This window comes from Hippoglossus stenolepis, chromosome 5, assembly GCF_022539355.2.
Source record: "Hippoglossus stenolepis isolate QCI-W04-F060 chromosome 5, HSTE1.2, whole genome shotgun sequence".
In the NCBI taxonomy this organism is placed as follows: Eukaryota; Metazoa; Chordata; class Actinopteri; order Pleuronectiformes; family Pleuronectidae; genus Hippoglossus; species Hippoglossus stenolepis.
In genome coordinates, this window is record NC_061487.1 from 19,681,544 (window position 1) to 19,698,294 (window position 16,751).

Sequence of the window (16,751 nt, forward strand, 5' to 3'; positions counted from 1 at the left end):
GAGATAAAAAGCTCCAAACTCTTTAAAATTCACACGTTTACTTTCACACATATGCACTATTTATAATGCAAAGCGTGATGCGCGCGAGGGGAAAGTGAATTGTGCAGCGAGATCTAATTACAGGCCACAGAATGAATGTATCTTCGCCCATGAACCCAGTAACCGGCCTGTTTACAGAGTGTTTCACAGGGAAGCTGCCAATGAACAAAGCTGCTGCAGATTGTCCTCGTTTCTCCTTCTAACCTCCATTTGTGTCCATTTAAACTTTAAAAGGGGGAAGGTGGGTGTCGCCATATTGGAGGTTGGAGAGAACAGTGTCTTAAAGGCTTTTTGGGTAACGGGATATCAGGGGGAAGACGCACCGCTGGCCCCCAGAGTGAAGGGAAACACACACACAACAATGACACACGGTCATGAAGAAGTAGTGACCCAGCTGCTCTCCTTCGTGGCGTTTGTGTGTCAGCGGCTGAATTTAAACATTCATTAAAATAAGAAGAGTTTTCCAATCCGGAAGCAGAGACACACATGTAACAGCCAAAGTCTTTTTTTTTTATTCCAGCTTGAAACTGAATCTCAATCACAATATTAACATCCATCGTCAGTTAAATAAAAAAGGATATAAAACAAACATAGAAAATGCAAATACAAGATCAGTTTTTTTTTTTTTAATCACTAACATTCAAGCCTTTTGATTCAGTTTGTTATAAATGGAGGAAATAAAGCGTGTGTTTGTCTGTCATTGGACGGTGCTCACAATAGAAAAAGGGGGAAACAAGCTTTACCCTGATGAAGACGTTCTGGGAGAGAAGCCCCGAAAATCAATATCTGCTCCGAGAAGAAAAATGCTGTAAAGGTCAGCGAGAGATTTTTATTTTTATTTTTTTTACTTCCCCCAAATAACAGTAGAACGCTGTGATAAGTCAATATGATGTTTTATCTGATGTGTCTGTGCTTTAGTGGCAGTTTCCACTGTGGCCTGATTGAAAGCAGAACATCCTCCACAGTTTGCTGCTCATCAAACAGCTGCAGGATGTTTTCTCATGTCGTCCCAGAGTGAAGCTGCAGAAATACTCCGATAAAAAAAAGAAAGAAGCTTTCCTACTATTAATAACAACTTGTCAACATCACAACCTCGGGCCCAAAGAAATCTGTCAGGTGTCTGATAAAACAACCCAGAAACAAAGACAGATTATTGGATCTGTGATGACCTGGAGTTTGTCAGATTCATGTTTAATGTCACTGGGGTTTTTGTTGGCTCTGGCTTTGGGATTTTGGAGAGTCGACTTAAATGGGAATTTACCAGACAGGGCGGAATCCAACAATGCTATTCAGCTGCATTATGGGAAATGTAGTGTTCGATGTTTCTGGAGGCTTTTCCTTTACCTGCGACCAGGATATCGCTGCTGCTGCTGCTTTGACCTTTTGTTTATTGCAAGCCTCCAAGTTGAAGTAAAGGAAGTACAATACTAAACCACTTTAATAAACTGGACAAAAAAAGTTCTCAAATGCATAATAAATACATCTGGAATCAAAACAATGAGATAAATTAATAAATGTAAATAAATACATGAAATCCAGATGTTTGACTCTTCAGTGGATGTGGATGAGAGTGGATGAGGTGCTGATGGGACAGTAAGGCTTGCGTTTAGTTTTTGTCTGACTCTGGCTACATCCATACTACTACGGTTTTCTTTGTTTAAAAACGACTTTTCAAACTAAAATGATCTGTTTAATCGAGGGTTTTGGCTTCATGTAAATTTGAATCCCCGTCCATACCAACATGCCTGAATACGCAGATCACGTGACCACTTGCGTACATCGGGTATACTCGTGCCGGTGGAAACAGAAAGGCGTACGTGCCCCTCTGGACACGGGCATTGTCACAGATTGCTCGAGTTATAGCTCCTCTCCTACACATACAAGCGGGAAAATGTAGAATTTAACTGCACTAAAGCTGTTAATGAAAACAACAGGAGCCTGACGAATCAGCAAAGGCTACGTTGTGACAGAAAAGACCCAATCGGCAAGCGACGGTGAGGGTCTACGTCAGCTCTGTTTCTGCCCGTCCAGACTAAAACGCAGCCCCGTACTTTTCAAACTAAAACGGTGATGGCAGCGTTTCCAAACTTCTCAGTTTTATCGGCTCTAAAACTCCAGAGTAGTTTGGGCGCCGGGTGTTGATGTGTCAAAAAAAAACATAGTAGTGTGGATGTAGCATCTGTGGGATTGTCCCTCTTGTCACAGTCACACCGAGACATGGAGCTGTCGCCACGGCAGCAGACGCAGGCTCGTCTAGATGGAGCTCTGTGTCTTGATGAACGCTGTCCTCTCGCCGTTCCTGTCCACTTCCTCGCTGTCTGATTCAGACTCGTAAGCGATCATGTCCTCATCCCCCCACACAGTGGGGATCCCCTTGTAGCATATCCGCGTCTTCCTCTCCCGTCCTTGGCCGAAGCCAAAACCAAAACCCACCCGCACCCCCCTCCTCTCTGAAAACACAGAGGGCAGTTTGGTCCTCCAGCCCAGCGCGGCGCCACCCGAGCGCATCTGCAGCAGGAGGAAGACCCCGCCGAAGGCAGCCAGGATGAAGGCACAGCTGAGCACGGCCACGACGGCGGGCAGCTGAGTGGATGGAGTGACGCTGAGCCCCGGGGGTTCCTCACCCTCTTGGCCGTTGTTGTCTACTGCGGCCGGGATCTCCTCGTGCGGCTGGGCTCCGTCTTCCTGGAGTCCCCCGGCTAGAGGGGACTTACGCTGGACCTGGTTCTGGTGCAGGCAGGAGGTGAGGACCAGGTGGCTGTGAGGGGGGCAGGACAGGCAGTCTGTGGGGCCGGGGCCAGAGCAGGTGAGGCAGGCGGGGTTGCAGGGGAGACAGGCCTGGATTGAGGACAAGTCCACCCAGTTCTCCAGCGAGAGGTTGAGCAGCTGCGGCCCCGAGGTGAAGCCCGGCGGACACAACTTCACACAACCCTGGAGGAAGAGGGAGAAGCCGGGGCTGCACTCTAGACGGAGAGAGGGAGAGGAAAGAAGGTTGTTAAGCCCTATCAGGAAAATTGGGATTTGTGAATATAAAAATTTGATCTGATAAATATATAATATTATATATTTGTAGTAGGTCCAGAGGCTAAAGTTGTCTTCATCTAAAATTTCAGTTTACAATGATGAATTACTTTGACTCAATTTTCTGTTGTTTGACTAACAAATGAATCAAACTCAAACTCAGAGTTTATTATTAAATATTTGGTGATTAAATATTTAGAAATAGAGCCAAAGTTTTGTCAAAGTAGATAATTAAATTTACAAAGTATTTTATGTAGAATTCAGTGATAAAACCTTAATGGCTGATAAGAGTGAGATCTAATTAAACCCATGTAAATGTTAAGTTTTTAGTTAAAAACTTTATTGCCTTGTATTACTGCCTGTAAATCTCAACCTCACAGACAAGACACTAAATTTGTTAAAAGAAGGAATGAAAGTTGGTCCTAATAAATCACCGAATCCACATCAGACATTTTCAAGAACCTTCAACTTTATTTTAGGAAGTTATTAGAAAATCGGGCACCAGTAGAATAAAGTGTGACCTCTAAATATATACAATATAGATTTGATTTGTAGGAGAAAATGTCTGAATGCTTGGAAGCAGAGCGACGCTTCGGGACCTCATCTGCCTTTCAATGAGGGAGTCATCGTCTTCAGCAGTCGTCACAGCCTAGCACCTCTTGCACTAACACAGGTTTAATCTCCCCCTGCTGCTGCTCCATACGTCCCACACTCTGATTCACACTAACATGACATATGGCTACGTGCTTTTTCACGGAGCACATAAACAGCCCAACGACAGCCTTGTAAAGCAATCTGTATTCACAACATTCGCTTTTCACAAATTAAAATAACGAAAGCAGTCTGACCTGGAGCCTGGTTTTTTTATAACCTCGACTGTGAGCCAGCGCAAATACAAATGAGCCCGTTTAACTTTGGTGCGTGTGTGTCGGCTCGATTGATCTCACCGATGCAGATCTGCTGGGCGTCGAAGGTCTTGCAGCTGTTGTTGGACGGTCGAGGGAAATCGGACGACGAGGGGTTGACGACACTGGGGCCAGTGCCCCACAGGAGGAGGGTGAACTGACTCAGCACACCTGAGGCAGAAGGGGAGAGAGAGGAGGTGGAGGAGGAGGAGAATATCAATTTAGCCCTTCGCAGAGAGGGAACAGTTCAAACCGGTTGGGTGGAGGACATACGGAGGAGAGGAGAGGAAACGAGTGATGTGAGCATCACTGAAAAGGATCAGCACCAGCAGAGGTTTTCCCATCTCACCCCCCCGCTCTGAATAAAGAAAGCCACAGGAAAGCTCTAGGACTTAACGAGTTAACGCTTCTTCACCATATGCGGAGGTTTGCCTTTTGAAAGAAAATGCAGACCGTCTGTTGCAAATAACAAGAAAATTCTCAGGATACTGACGTCACTTTCTTACAGTGGAATCAATCTGTGGCGCTGAGAGCCGCAGTCGCTGCTCACAAACAAACTGCCATCAAAGAAGGAGCAGAAGAACAGGGAGAACTGAGGAGAGGCGACTCAGGGAAGCGTGAAAATATGCACACAGCCTTGAGTTGGCGTAAATGTACCATAGTCGCGTCCGTTAGCCGCCACATTTTCAATTTCCAGGGTCCATTCCCCTTGAGGATCCTCGTCCCACGAGTGGGTGGTCATGAAGGCCCAGTCGTTGAATCCCTCTGAGGAGAAGTCATTGGGCCTGGAAGAAGAAAGAAAGAAAGAAAAAGGGGTTTTCTTTGTTATTTTGTGCTCAGATGCAAATAGGGTGTTTTTCCCAGCGAGCATACTTGGTAGTATTTGTGCATACGTGGAATTGAGGCACGTGCACATACTGTTTGTCTGTGCGTAGACAAAGAGATTTATAGCAGGTCTGGAGTGTTGTTGTTGTGTGTGGGCAGTGGTGTATTTTCCCTGTGTACCTGGGGAACAGCAGGGTGGAGCGTGTGCCCAGTGGGCTGATGAGATGAATGGCCAATTTTCCCCTCTGGTTGTGGGAGAGGGTGAGGCGAGCCTGAGCGTGTTCCAGAGAGCTGACATACTCGGGCCGTCCCCAGCAGGCATCCACGCTCTTGCTGAACACCAGCTTGTTTCCGATGTCTCTGCAGGTTTGACAAGTGGGGGGGGGGGCAGAGTGGTTAACGTATGGCTGCAGGAATGGACACAGACAATAGCACGGTGCCACAAATTTACGCGAGCGTCCAGGCTCTGAGGGGGAATGAGGTGACATCTATCAGGCTGAGCGGCAGGACAGAACAGCAAGTGCTCATAATGACAATAACACCCACTGCATGCCACACACACACACACACACACACACACACACACACACACACACACACACACACACACACACACACACACACACACTGCTCTGAGTCACGTCTAACCTCGGCTCTGTGAGCATGGTGTGAACACACTGGTTCTGTGGCCCCAGTGTCGTCCAGTTCTGTGCCAAAGAAACCATAACGCCGGCATCCAGGAGCCCGTAACCGTACGAGTGACTCACTGCAAAGGAAAAAACAGGATGGAAGGATGAAAAGAAGTGGGTGGTGGTGACGACAAAACATCAGAGAGAGAGAGAAATTGCAATCAAGCAACAATCCACTAATACTAAGGTTTTGTATTTGCTCCTCAATCCTGGACTGAATAAACAGTTCACAGTTAGAGTTACATTTATTTACTATTTTGTATTTATGCGTTAAAAAGTCAAACAAGCTAAATATATTTACTGAGAAAGAAGAATAGATTTTTGTTAGCTACTGTAAAGGAATCAGGTTCATCATTTTAATTTTAATTTAGTATTATTACTTGAAAAGGTTAAGATGCTCTAATGTCTAGAAAACACATGACTTTTCTCAATACTGTCCATTGCTGCAGCTCCTCTTTTCAGCCTCTGTCTGAAACTCTGTTTTAACTCCTGTTTCTGAAACAACTTCAACAACAGGGTCATCAAAGCTTGTAGTTGATTATCCATGTTGTGTTCTACACTGGAAGCCGAGGCCCCTTCATTTGAAAGTGGGTCATGTGATAGGAGCCTGACAAATCAGTGAAGGCTACGTCATGACTGAAAAGAACCAATCAGCAGGCGGTTGTGATTGTTCACACCATCGTTTCCGCCCGTCTAGACTGAAGCGCAGCGCTGGAGTTTTCAAACTAAAACGGGGCCAGGAGCACTTGTTTCATCGGCTCTAAAACTCCGGAGCAGTGTGGACAGCAGGCGGATGCATTTACATAAATGGAGCAGAATGTCTGTAGCCTGAGGCTCAAATATAAAACCATACAATACTGCCTGTGCTTGTTTTTCTAAGTCACTACCTCTGCGTCCCACTCCGTTGGTCTTCCAGTCTCCGGCGCTGAGGTGTCCGGGCCGGGACGTTCTCACCACCAGGTGCTGCATGTCCCTCCAGGTCAGGTTCATGCTGCACGGACACAGGAAGGAAAGCAGATCGACCGTATTGACTTTCTGTCACATAATAGCTTGGTGGATTATGCGCATAATGAGAAAAATCCGGGTTTCAGTGACCTCCGCTGTACGACAATAAAGCAACAAGGAAACGGTGCGGGACACGCGAAAGGTCAGGAGTCTGTAGACACACCTGAAATATGATCCAGCTGAGGATTTACAGAAGAGGATATCAATACATGTCAGAAATATTACACTGAGAAGCAGAGGAAGCCCGGAGGGAGGTGTCGTCAAGCAGAACAAAGATATGGGCTCAAATTAAGGTTTTAACACCAGTATTAAAGCTACATTATGAGCTATTGTGTAGAACAGGACAGGGAATACAGTGGAGCAGGGAATACAATACCACAGAGGGCTGAGTCTTGACTTCTCTGTAATGATTCTTTCTAATGAGGTCTGGGATTTGGGGTTGGGGGGAGGGGGCACCTTCTTCACATAACCTTTTTTGTTAATATAGAGGAGCCTTTAGGTCATCGAGGAGGAAAAGAAACCTGCTCTGTGGGTTAAGATAATAAAACGCATGAATCACACGGCGTTCACCGAGAGCAACACCACAGCCGACAGAAATAGAAAGGCAGGACGGCGCCGTGGCACATCACCTCTGCCACTCTGCATCAGCGTCTCGCCACCACCACCACCACCACCACACCACCACCACTGCCCCCCCCCCCAAATAAAATTAAAGTCAATGTCACCTCGGCCGAGAGCGAATAAAACGCTCTCCAAAACACTCTGCCTATTAAATGATTCCATCTCTGTGAATTCCAGTGTGGTCCCAGTCTGATAAACCAGGAAGCTTGTTATTACTGCTGTCTGTCAGGAGGCCGTGTGTGTGTGTGTGTGTGTGTTGAGAGGGACTACACGGTGTCAGCTCTGTCAGTCTCTGCCCTTCATTTTGTGATACTAGAGGTGACAGTGCAGAGATAAAAGCCGGGACGTACTGAAACCGGGCGGTGAGGTTAATCCTGGCTGCACGGATCCGACACCTGTCAGCTGAGGGCCAACATGGAATTGAGGCAAATTATGCAGAGCAGAACTTTGCTGTTTGATAAGAGGACATAACACGCAGACATGATACGACCAAAGATAACGGAGGACACGTCAGAGCTGCTGGCAGAAACCACCTGGAGGGTCCGGCGTGACCAATAATGACAGACAGTGAAAATCTTCATCGGCCGCCCCACAGGTATTCAGACATCTGTGTTGGCTGCAGCTGCCGTTTCGTTGTTCTAATTAACTGATTATCCAAAGCTTTATTTTCTGAGGAAAAAAAAAATTTCTGGACCCAGCGCCAATTCCCAGACAAGAGTGCACGCGCGTAAACACAAACACACACACTCTTTCTGTTTGTCTTCGACAGCCGTTCATCCGCTCAACTTCAAACTGGCCGGCTGTGTTGCTCAGGACCCCAGGAAGTGATTTGAATGAGTGGTTCTCAGGACCCTGACACTAACCCTCATTTATTTAAACCTGAATGCAGCTTTGTGAGTTTGTAAATAAAACCCTTCTTATGGTTTTCTAATGTAAAAGCATTTAAGAAAAGGGCTATTGTTTGTTATAGGAGACTGTCCTCACTCACTTGGCCTCCAGAGCCAGAGCGATGATCCCAGCAGCCAGTGGGGCTGAGGCAGACGTCCCCGTGTGAGAGTCTGTGCATTTCTGCCTGAGGTCCGTGGTCACCTAGGAGACGGGAGACGGGAGAGAAGAGCACAGAGAAACACGGTTAAAATGACACGATGGGTTTTTCGTACTTCAGCAGCATGGGGGAGATTCACGCTGAGAGAGGTTGAGGGTTAAGTCAGAGGAAGGCTCGGGACAATGGGAGCTGTGCCTGCAGCGATGGGATGTGGCAAGAGGAGGAGGAGGAGGAGGAGGAGAGGAGGAGGAGGAGCAGGTAGGTGTAGTCTGAAGGATGTGGATCGCTGCCAGAGGGTCACAGCTGGGGCAGTGAATGTCAGCCAACTCAGCCCGGCCAGGACGGGCAGCGGTGAGACGCAGTGTGTTAGCGCTCTGGGTACGATTCCGTCTGTGGCAGTGCCAGAGAGTTAATGAGGCCTGTGTGGGTCACGACGAGGACACGTCAGAAATGAGAGAGGAGCCCGAGGGCACGGTGAGCGGCGAGTGCCGGGGACATATTCTTGGTTTGTAACTTTTGGTCTGACAGATTGTGGCGCTAATGGTCATCATCACATGTCTACGTGTCAGAGGCGTAAACAGCGAGAGGACATGTGTCTGCACCGGCCAACTCTTAGATCTCAGAAATGGATCAAATAACACAAAGACAAGTCATATTTCTGTCATTTCTTCCCCCCATTGTTGTATTGTTGTCGGCAGTTGTCATCACTTTTAATATTGCAGCTATCAGTGAAATTATTTATCAGGAAAAGTACAAATATTTCATGGCTCCAGCTTCTCACATGTGAGGATTTTCTGCTTCTCTCAGTTTCATAAAAATGAAATTACATGAAAAAAAAAAAAAATCACATCATGTGTCTCCTTCCATGTGTCAGTCTCCTCCAGCTCTCTGCTGCTTTTAAACTGAAGAGTAATCAGATAACAGCCATCAGCGGCACTGACTCCTGGTTCAGCTGGAGCTGCTCTCTGAGCCGCCTCCACGCCCACAACCACGTCTTAGGAATTATTGTAAATTGTTTTAATAAATACATATCAGCCGATCATTAATGGCAAATCCACATCGGTCAGCTCTAATATAGAGTATATATATATATATATAGACACATACATATTAATTGTGTTTGAATTTCTGTTGTGCACAAAGCATGATGGGCAATTAGTGAGTTTTGTCATTTGCAAACAGCTACATTTTCTTCTTTCTAGGACTGTGAACACCAGATCATTTAATTGCTGCACGCACACTAACACACAGACACTAACACACACACACCCACCCACACAGACACATGGCCATTAACTTTAGTTTTGTCTCGTTGGTAAAATCTGTGACCTCGAGGGACCCAAGCTTCCATATCCGTCCAAATGAGCTACTTGTCAGTCCATGTTGGACTTTTTTCAAAAGCCCGCACTGCTTGGGATTTGACAGACAAACAAATGTAGCGCACACAAAAAGCAGACAAAGTGAACATAAAGAGAAGTTTTGGACAAAGGAAAACTGCAAGAATTTGCTGATGCAACAAATAGCAGCCTCTGGTTGCTAAAGCCTCAATACAAAGCCGCTGCTGTGGTATATTTTAAAATGACTTCAATTTGGCCCATTTGATGAGTTGCGCTGTGCCGCCTGCAGCACGCCTCTGGAGCATTTCGGAGGGAATGGCAGTTTTGTGGTTGTTTAATGTTATTCTATGTCCCGGAGGCAAGTCTTTATTCAGCTGACACGCAGCGTGAAGGAAGCCTGTGACATCTCGCTGTTTGTCAGCTTCGCTCGCTGTCACACATCAGTCACTGTGATTCTGACAGTCGGATGCTTATTTCTGATTTGAGAGAAACAGGATTATTTGTGTACGTACAGTTGAACAGGGATACTGTGGATGTTCCAGCATCAACATCTATCGGATGACAATTCAAAGTGTGACACAAAAGGATCCATTTATGAGGACATAGAAAATAAGGATGTGTGCAGTCTTGATAGAATAGTGGGAGAACTGAGTGTGGTTACATAACTTGTGTTGTGTTTGCTCCTACTGAACTTTGAGTCTTGTTGTATTTATTATGAAGGATCTATTTATAAATGGATGTTGTATCACATACGCTCTGTAAGTGTATCTCTACTACAGTCACACAGATATATGGGCTTTTGGGGCCAATGCAGAAATCAATGTACAAAAACAAATCCATATGACAAAGTGTCGTGATTGAGGTTTGATATTTTACAGTTTTACCATAACAAATATTTAGAACCGAATTAAGAAAATATATTTTTTTTTACTTGTAAACGTAAATCCTCATCTTTTCTGCATTGTTTACTCTGTAAAATACAACATAAATACCAATATATCTGTGAGAGGCTCAAATCCCTACAGGCTCATATACAAATACAACCCAAAACATATTTGGGAATTTATTGTTTTGAAAATGCAGTTCAGCCTTTGGAGCCTTAAGAATTATTTGTATTGTTAGTCATTGCATGCAGGGAAATGCTTGCATGGTTAAAATTATTTAAGACGACTTCTCCTTGTCACAAACTATTTGCCAGATGAAGGTCTCACAGCGAAACATTGCCAAGAAAAAACTTTGACAGTGTGCAGGATTTGTCTGCTATTTTTGTGGTGCTGATATTTTCAGTGTGCTCAGGATACGAAGAATAAGAACAATCCTCCACAAGAGCTGATATGTTCAGTGTGTGTGTGTGTGTGTGTGTGTGTGTGTGTGTGTGTGTGTGTGTGTGTGTGTGTGTGTGTGTGTGTGTGTGTGTGTGTGTGTGTGTGTGTGTGTGTGTGTGTGTGTGTGTGTGTGTACACCCACTATCTGTTTCTCCCCCGGGTTTCCGGAGCTGAAGGTGGAAGCGAGCGTGGAGGAGCAGGGTTCGCTGTACCACGGCACGTTGCCGGACTGCGTGGTGCTGCTGATGGACAGGGTGTAAATGCTGTTTGTGTAGCCGTCGCAGTTGCAGCTGTCCTGCTCGCGGCCACCGTTACCAGAGGCCCACACGAAGATGGAGCCCAGTCCGCCGCGTCCCTGTGACGTACAGAAACACACAGTGCGTTCATACAGTTGTGATCCACGTGTATTAAGAGAGAGAGAAAAGTAATAAATACTGTGCTAAGTGTGAAAAATTGGCTTTGACAAAGACGTTGGTCTCACCTCTTAAACGCTTTGTCATTTATGTGCTTTCTTCCAGAAATACTGAGCTGCTGTAGGCACAGCTCTTATTAATACATCATAACGACAGGGGAATTATTGCGGCAGAGCATCAGATAACAAATAGAAGAAATGTAATTACAGAATCTACCCAAGCTGAATATAATTTAGGGGTCTGATAAATGACATCATGACATCTGGCAGTGAGACTGAATGCTCCTGAAATAAACCAAATACATGGGACATACATTTAGTCCAGTTGGCTCTGCACAGTCAACAGGAGGCAAGAAATCACAGGGTGGTTTATGACTCGGGGAAAAAACTGCACTGAACCATTTTATTACAGTAACCAGGGGTGTCATTTGTCAACTAAGGAGCGTTGCAAAGATTGTTCCTTTCATTCCAAGACACACAAAACCTTTTTCATGCATTTGTCTCCAGGTGATTAGATTATTGTAACTCTTCATTCGCCATGGAAATCGATGTGCGGCTCTCAGCCTGAACAACAACACGGCTCTCGTAGTGCTCACAAGTTGTGGAAGAAGAAGTGCACATTTTCTTGGTTTTGTCCTCCCTGCATTCTTTACCTATGGCCTTTAGAATTGATTTTTGAGTTTCACTGCTTATTTTTAAGGCATGGTCTGGTCTGCCCCCCACACAGATGACCTTTCTCTCACCATGCTGCAGATTGTAGCCTGGGGTCTGCTGACCAGTTGCTGCTGACCGTCTCGGGGGGGCCGCGCTGCAGACGGAGAAAAGGGCAGCAGGGCATCTGCTGTCAGGGCTCCTCAGCTCTGAAACAGCCCCTGGTGCCAGAAGGACTTCAGCTTATACAAGTCTTAGAGACTTATTAGTAATTATTTTCTACCTACTGTCATGTTTTCTTCTTCTTTTCTCACTTTCTTCCTGTAAATTTATAAATTTTGCAAGAAAATGTTTTTCTTGTTTGTTAGAGCTCATTATCTCTTATTCTTTGATCTGCTATTTGGAAAAAAACACTTTTGTGTTTTATGAAATGCTCCAAATAAAACAACATAGGTTTTAATATAATTTATTCACAACTCGCATTTCTATTCAGCACTCATCACATCCTGTCATTCAAAAGTTAATAAAACGAATAAAGACGTGAAAGCAGCGATGCAGACACAGTGATGCTCGGAATGAAAATGAAAGATAAAAATACTTTTCTTACACTTTTGCTGCAGTTTGAACCAAAGTGGGCGAATAACATATTAATTCTAGAGAACGAAACAAGGCACCGAGGAGCACATAGGCTGATGGGAAGCGATAAAAGAAGGTGGAGGCACCTCTCTTACATCCTCTTGATGGCAAGAAAGAAACTAATAAGGTGAGAGAAGGAGATGCAAGCATTTCACCCACAGATACACAAAAATGACAACTTGTTTTCAGACTGTGTGTTTGGAATAAAACCACAGTACACCAACCTGCTGTCACCAAAGAAGGTTGACGACTTTACTGATTTTTCAATTCATAACTGGCACTTTAGTAGAGTGCACACCTCCCCGGCCTCACTTTCTTTTAAATCAAGATCTCTGCATTAATCCCAGGAATATTTGAGCCAAGGCAAAATTTAAAGGTTTCTTTTTTGGCCCATGTCCACCCAGCTTTTGCTTTATCAATCATCCATCCAACCAACCAAAGAGCCATTAAACCAACTAACCAACCATGAAAACAAAAAAACAACCCACCAACTTACCAACCAACCCAAAAACAAACTAACAGACAAACAAACACAAAGGGGTGAAAACATAACCGTCTTGGTGAAGGTAATCAGGGCAATGATAAGCTATATATATATATATATATATATAATTTTACAACTACATGTCACATGACTATTTTGATTAAACCATGATTGAGCTGTCATGAAGTTTGAGTGGGAACATTGTTCTCTCCCCCCCCCCAAAACGATTCCAGAAATGAAGTACGACTTGAACCGCGGATTTGTTCCTGTCACATCATCCCTTCCAGTGTTGGTGATGTGACAGCCTTGACAAAGTTGAAATAAAAATGCTTCTCCTGGACGCTTGCTGCTGCCTGCGCCGCACTGCATCCACACCGGAGCCTCGGGGCTGTGGCTAATACGCTGAAACCTTCCAGCCCAATTTATGACCTGACACTGACTTTGCTGCAGGTTACGGAGGCAACAGCCCTTCATTGCTGAGGGTTATCTCACTGTCAGGGGAACACGCGCTGAATCAAAAAAGGACCCGTTGTGCTGCTGTCAGGCAGATTTTCCTCACTATGATAAGCGGTGCATTTTCACATGGAGTGTGATACATGAATAATTCTGCTCCACCAGAAATTAGCAGTTTCATTCATTAATGTGCCAGTTAGCGTGGCCTTTGAGTCTGACTGCTGCTCTGCCCCAGTGACGGCTGCTCTGTTTCTGCTTTCTCTCATCTCACGTTCATGATTCAGCTGACGTCTTTTGATGTAGCGATTCTGACACATGAGAGATGATGATATTAGCCTTAGATAAAATGTCATACTCTTTAATCTCTTACTCGATCCATCTCTGAAGGACTAGTCAGAGGGCAATTACCAAACTCTCCTTGGGTTTGTCCTTCACTGTAGCAGAGCTACATCTCAGAGAGAGAACCTCCATTACATATTGAGACAGTATGATGGTACATGTGGAAAATATTCACAACACTAATATTGCAGAGGGCTGCAACTAACAATGATTCTTTATTTATTAATCTCACAATAATTATTGATATTTTCTGAGTAGTTAATTAACTTTCTGGTGGACTTACCAATAAGTGTCAAACATATATAAGCTACACCTCCTTGAAAGCGGCCAATCAGAGAGAAGGAACTATCAGGCTCTCAGACCCACGGTCTGTTTGCATTTAGCTCATTAGAAGAGACGACTAATCAACTCAAGGTAGAAAGATGAAAACTTTAGTGGATAACTAAGAAGCTAATCAAAAATTGAGAGTCATCACACTATAATGTGGAAAAAGCACATAATTAGAAAGAGGGGAAAGGCATTTTAGAATAATATATTGCCACGATAAAACCCATCAGATTCACATAACAAGAAAGAAATCTACATGATAGGAAAAATCTATAACCGTTTTCCCCCCTATCGTGTAGTTTTAGGGTTAGGGTTAGTCATGTAGTCATGTAGACTAATGTTTTCATGTTTCTACTCACCCGGGTATTGAAGCCTCGAGTTAATGAGCTTTGGTGTCGTCTCTTCTAATGAGCTAAATGCAAACAGACTGTGGGTCTGAGAGCCTGATCATTTCTTCTCTCTGATTGGCCGCTTTCAAGGAGGTGTAGCCCATATATGTGTTTGAATGTCCTTCGTCTCACTGTTTACCTGATGAAGGTCCACACGACCGACACGCTGTGCATGTAGTAAAGTTTGTGTACAGGACAGGGTGCAGGATTCCTCTCAGTTTTACAGAGTGCAGTGCACCGTTTTATTAGGTCTCTTGTTTAAAACACTCCCACACTTTGGTTGATTATGTTCTCGCTTTTAGATCGTGTTCTTTTCCCCCCATCATCGGGGATTAAAGTAAACAGTGCGATGCATCAATGCATTCCACACAAAGAGATTTTTTTGCGTAATAGACGTAATCAATGACCTAATATTGTATGCTATTGAACACCAGCCGCTTTTATTCAAACACTTTACTTTATATGGAGTTTAAAGGAAAAGTTTGGCGTTTTGGGACATATGTTAGAAGAGAAGGTTTGATACCGCTCCCTTGTCTGTAAGGTAAATACAAAGCTGGAGCCAGCAGATGGTTAACTTATCTTAACAGAGAGACTGAACACTGAGGGAAACAGCTTGTTGGGCTCCATGCACCAGCAGCTCTAAGGCTCATTGATGAACTTGTCATATTTCATTTGACAAACAAAAGTTTCATTTTAAAGGACTGTGTGTTTATACGTTGTTGGCTGGGGCCAGTGCTCGATGTCACTGGAGACTCCAGGAAGTTACCTGATGTGTGAAAATCTGTTTCCCCATTAATATATGTTTCTCCCTACATTAAGCTGAGCTAAACCTGATCTTTAACCCAAACCAGTTAACTCTGGTCGAACCCCAATCTAACCCACGTCCTCACCTCAACCAAAGAGGGCAAAGACACCGGAAACACTGAAGGAGAAACCGACTTTGAAACAACAATAGAAAAGAAACCATCAGGCATCACGTGAGACCATAACTTGTCATTCATTGGTTTTTGACTGCATTATACAAACACAATGTAATGTGTTAATTTGTGAGCTTTACAGGTGCTGGTACGTAACCTTTGGACATAGCCAGGCTAATTGTTCCTTCCAGTTTCCAAGTCATTATACTGAGCCAAGCTACTGGATGTAGCTTAAATCTTCTCATCTACTCTCAAAAAGAAAGAAAATAAGTACATCTCCCAAAATGTCAAAGTACTTCTTTAAAGAGTGGATGAAAGTTAAATACTGGTACTATAAAACAGAGAGGATATAAAGCTTTAAAGTCCAAACCTATGCTCTGACTGACCTTGGTGATTCCCTGGAGAAAAGCCTCCTTGGCCAGCTTGGCAGGGCCGTCCAGCGACTTGCCATCATCTTCCGGGCCCCAGCTGGCGCTGTAAATGTGGATGTGCTGCGGATTGAGGCTAAGGGAATGAGCCTCAACCATGTCTGTCACCTCCCCATCCAACATACGAACTCCTGGAAAACAAACACGCATTGCAGCGCAGATTAGATCAGCGAACTAGAGAAGCGCAAAGTGACAGAATGACAGATGGTAAAGAGACGGCGGGCAATTGAAGTTTCGCCCCGGATGGGTGGAGAGGTGACAAAACAGTGCAAGTGACAAAGAAAAGAAAAGTTGACATAAATTGGTTGGACTGCAAGTTCCCTTATTATCTTCAGCTACACACAAAAAAGCCCCAAAACAAAACAGAAAAACAGGCGGAACAAAGGACTTCACAGAAAAAGACAGACTTCAGAGACTTTCCATTTTAGTTTAGACTTTAGAGTACAAAGCTTCACCCACGACTCTGCGACTCAGAGGGAAACTACACTGTTTCAGCGTCACGCAAACAAAAAACCCAGAGGCTGTTTCCTGACCACCCCAAACACACAGGAAAGGACAAGTAGACAAACTAACAGACTGCAGAGGAGAGAACGCACGCACGCACGCACACACACGCACACACACACACAGAGAGATATAAATGAGCTGAGAGTTTACAGAGCTGTTAACTGACTGGTGTCCACAGGGTTTACACCAAATATCACCTTTCATCGTACCTGAACGCAGCCCCGCCTGAGCCTTTGAAGTGAGCGGCCTCAGATCACTCCCCTGAACATTAATGACTGTAGAGAGGCATGAAATGATCCACCATCAAATAAGCTCCATTACTGGAGGAGAGGACCCCGGGACCGCGGAGGCAACAACACAACTGACGATGTCCACGTTGAGACTTCAATAATCCAT

General features: G+C 44.6%; 1 protein-coding gene across 3 annotated transcripts in view; it reads right to left on the reverse strand.

The window, feature by feature from the left end:
• Nucleotides 1-535: 535 nt before the first annotated feature.
• furinb (furin (paired basic amino acid cleaving enzyme) b) overlaps nucleotides 536-16,751 on the reverse strand; it is an 86,524-nt gene continuing 70,308 nt past the window's right edge. For all 3 annotated transcript variants that reach the window (XM_035157613.2, XM_035157615.2, XM_035157614.2), the window contains 9 exons: nucleotides 15,807-15,979; nucleotides 10,955-11,167; nucleotides 8,094-8,194; nucleotides 6,367-6,470; nucleotides 5,439-5,556; nucleotides 4,971-5,150; nucleotides 4,623-4,750; nucleotides 4,008-4,136; nucleotides 536-3,002 (listed from right to left, as the gene is read on the reverse strand). In XM_035157613.2, the coding sequence (XP_035013504.1) occupies nucleotides 2,293-3,002; nucleotides 4,008-4,136; nucleotides 4,623-4,750; nucleotides 4,971-5,150; nucleotides 5,439-5,556; nucleotides 6,367-6,470; nucleotides 8,094-8,194; nucleotides 10,955-11,167; nucleotides 15,807-15,979 (1,856 nt within the window). In that variant the 3' untranslated portion in view covers nucleotides 536-2,292. The remainder of the gene's footprint in view (nucleotides 3,003-4,007; nucleotides 4,137-4,622; nucleotides 4,751-4,970; nucleotides 5,151-5,438; nucleotides 5,557-6,366; nucleotides 6,471-8,093; nucleotides 8,195-10,954; nucleotides 11,168-15,806; nucleotides 15,980-16,751) is intronic.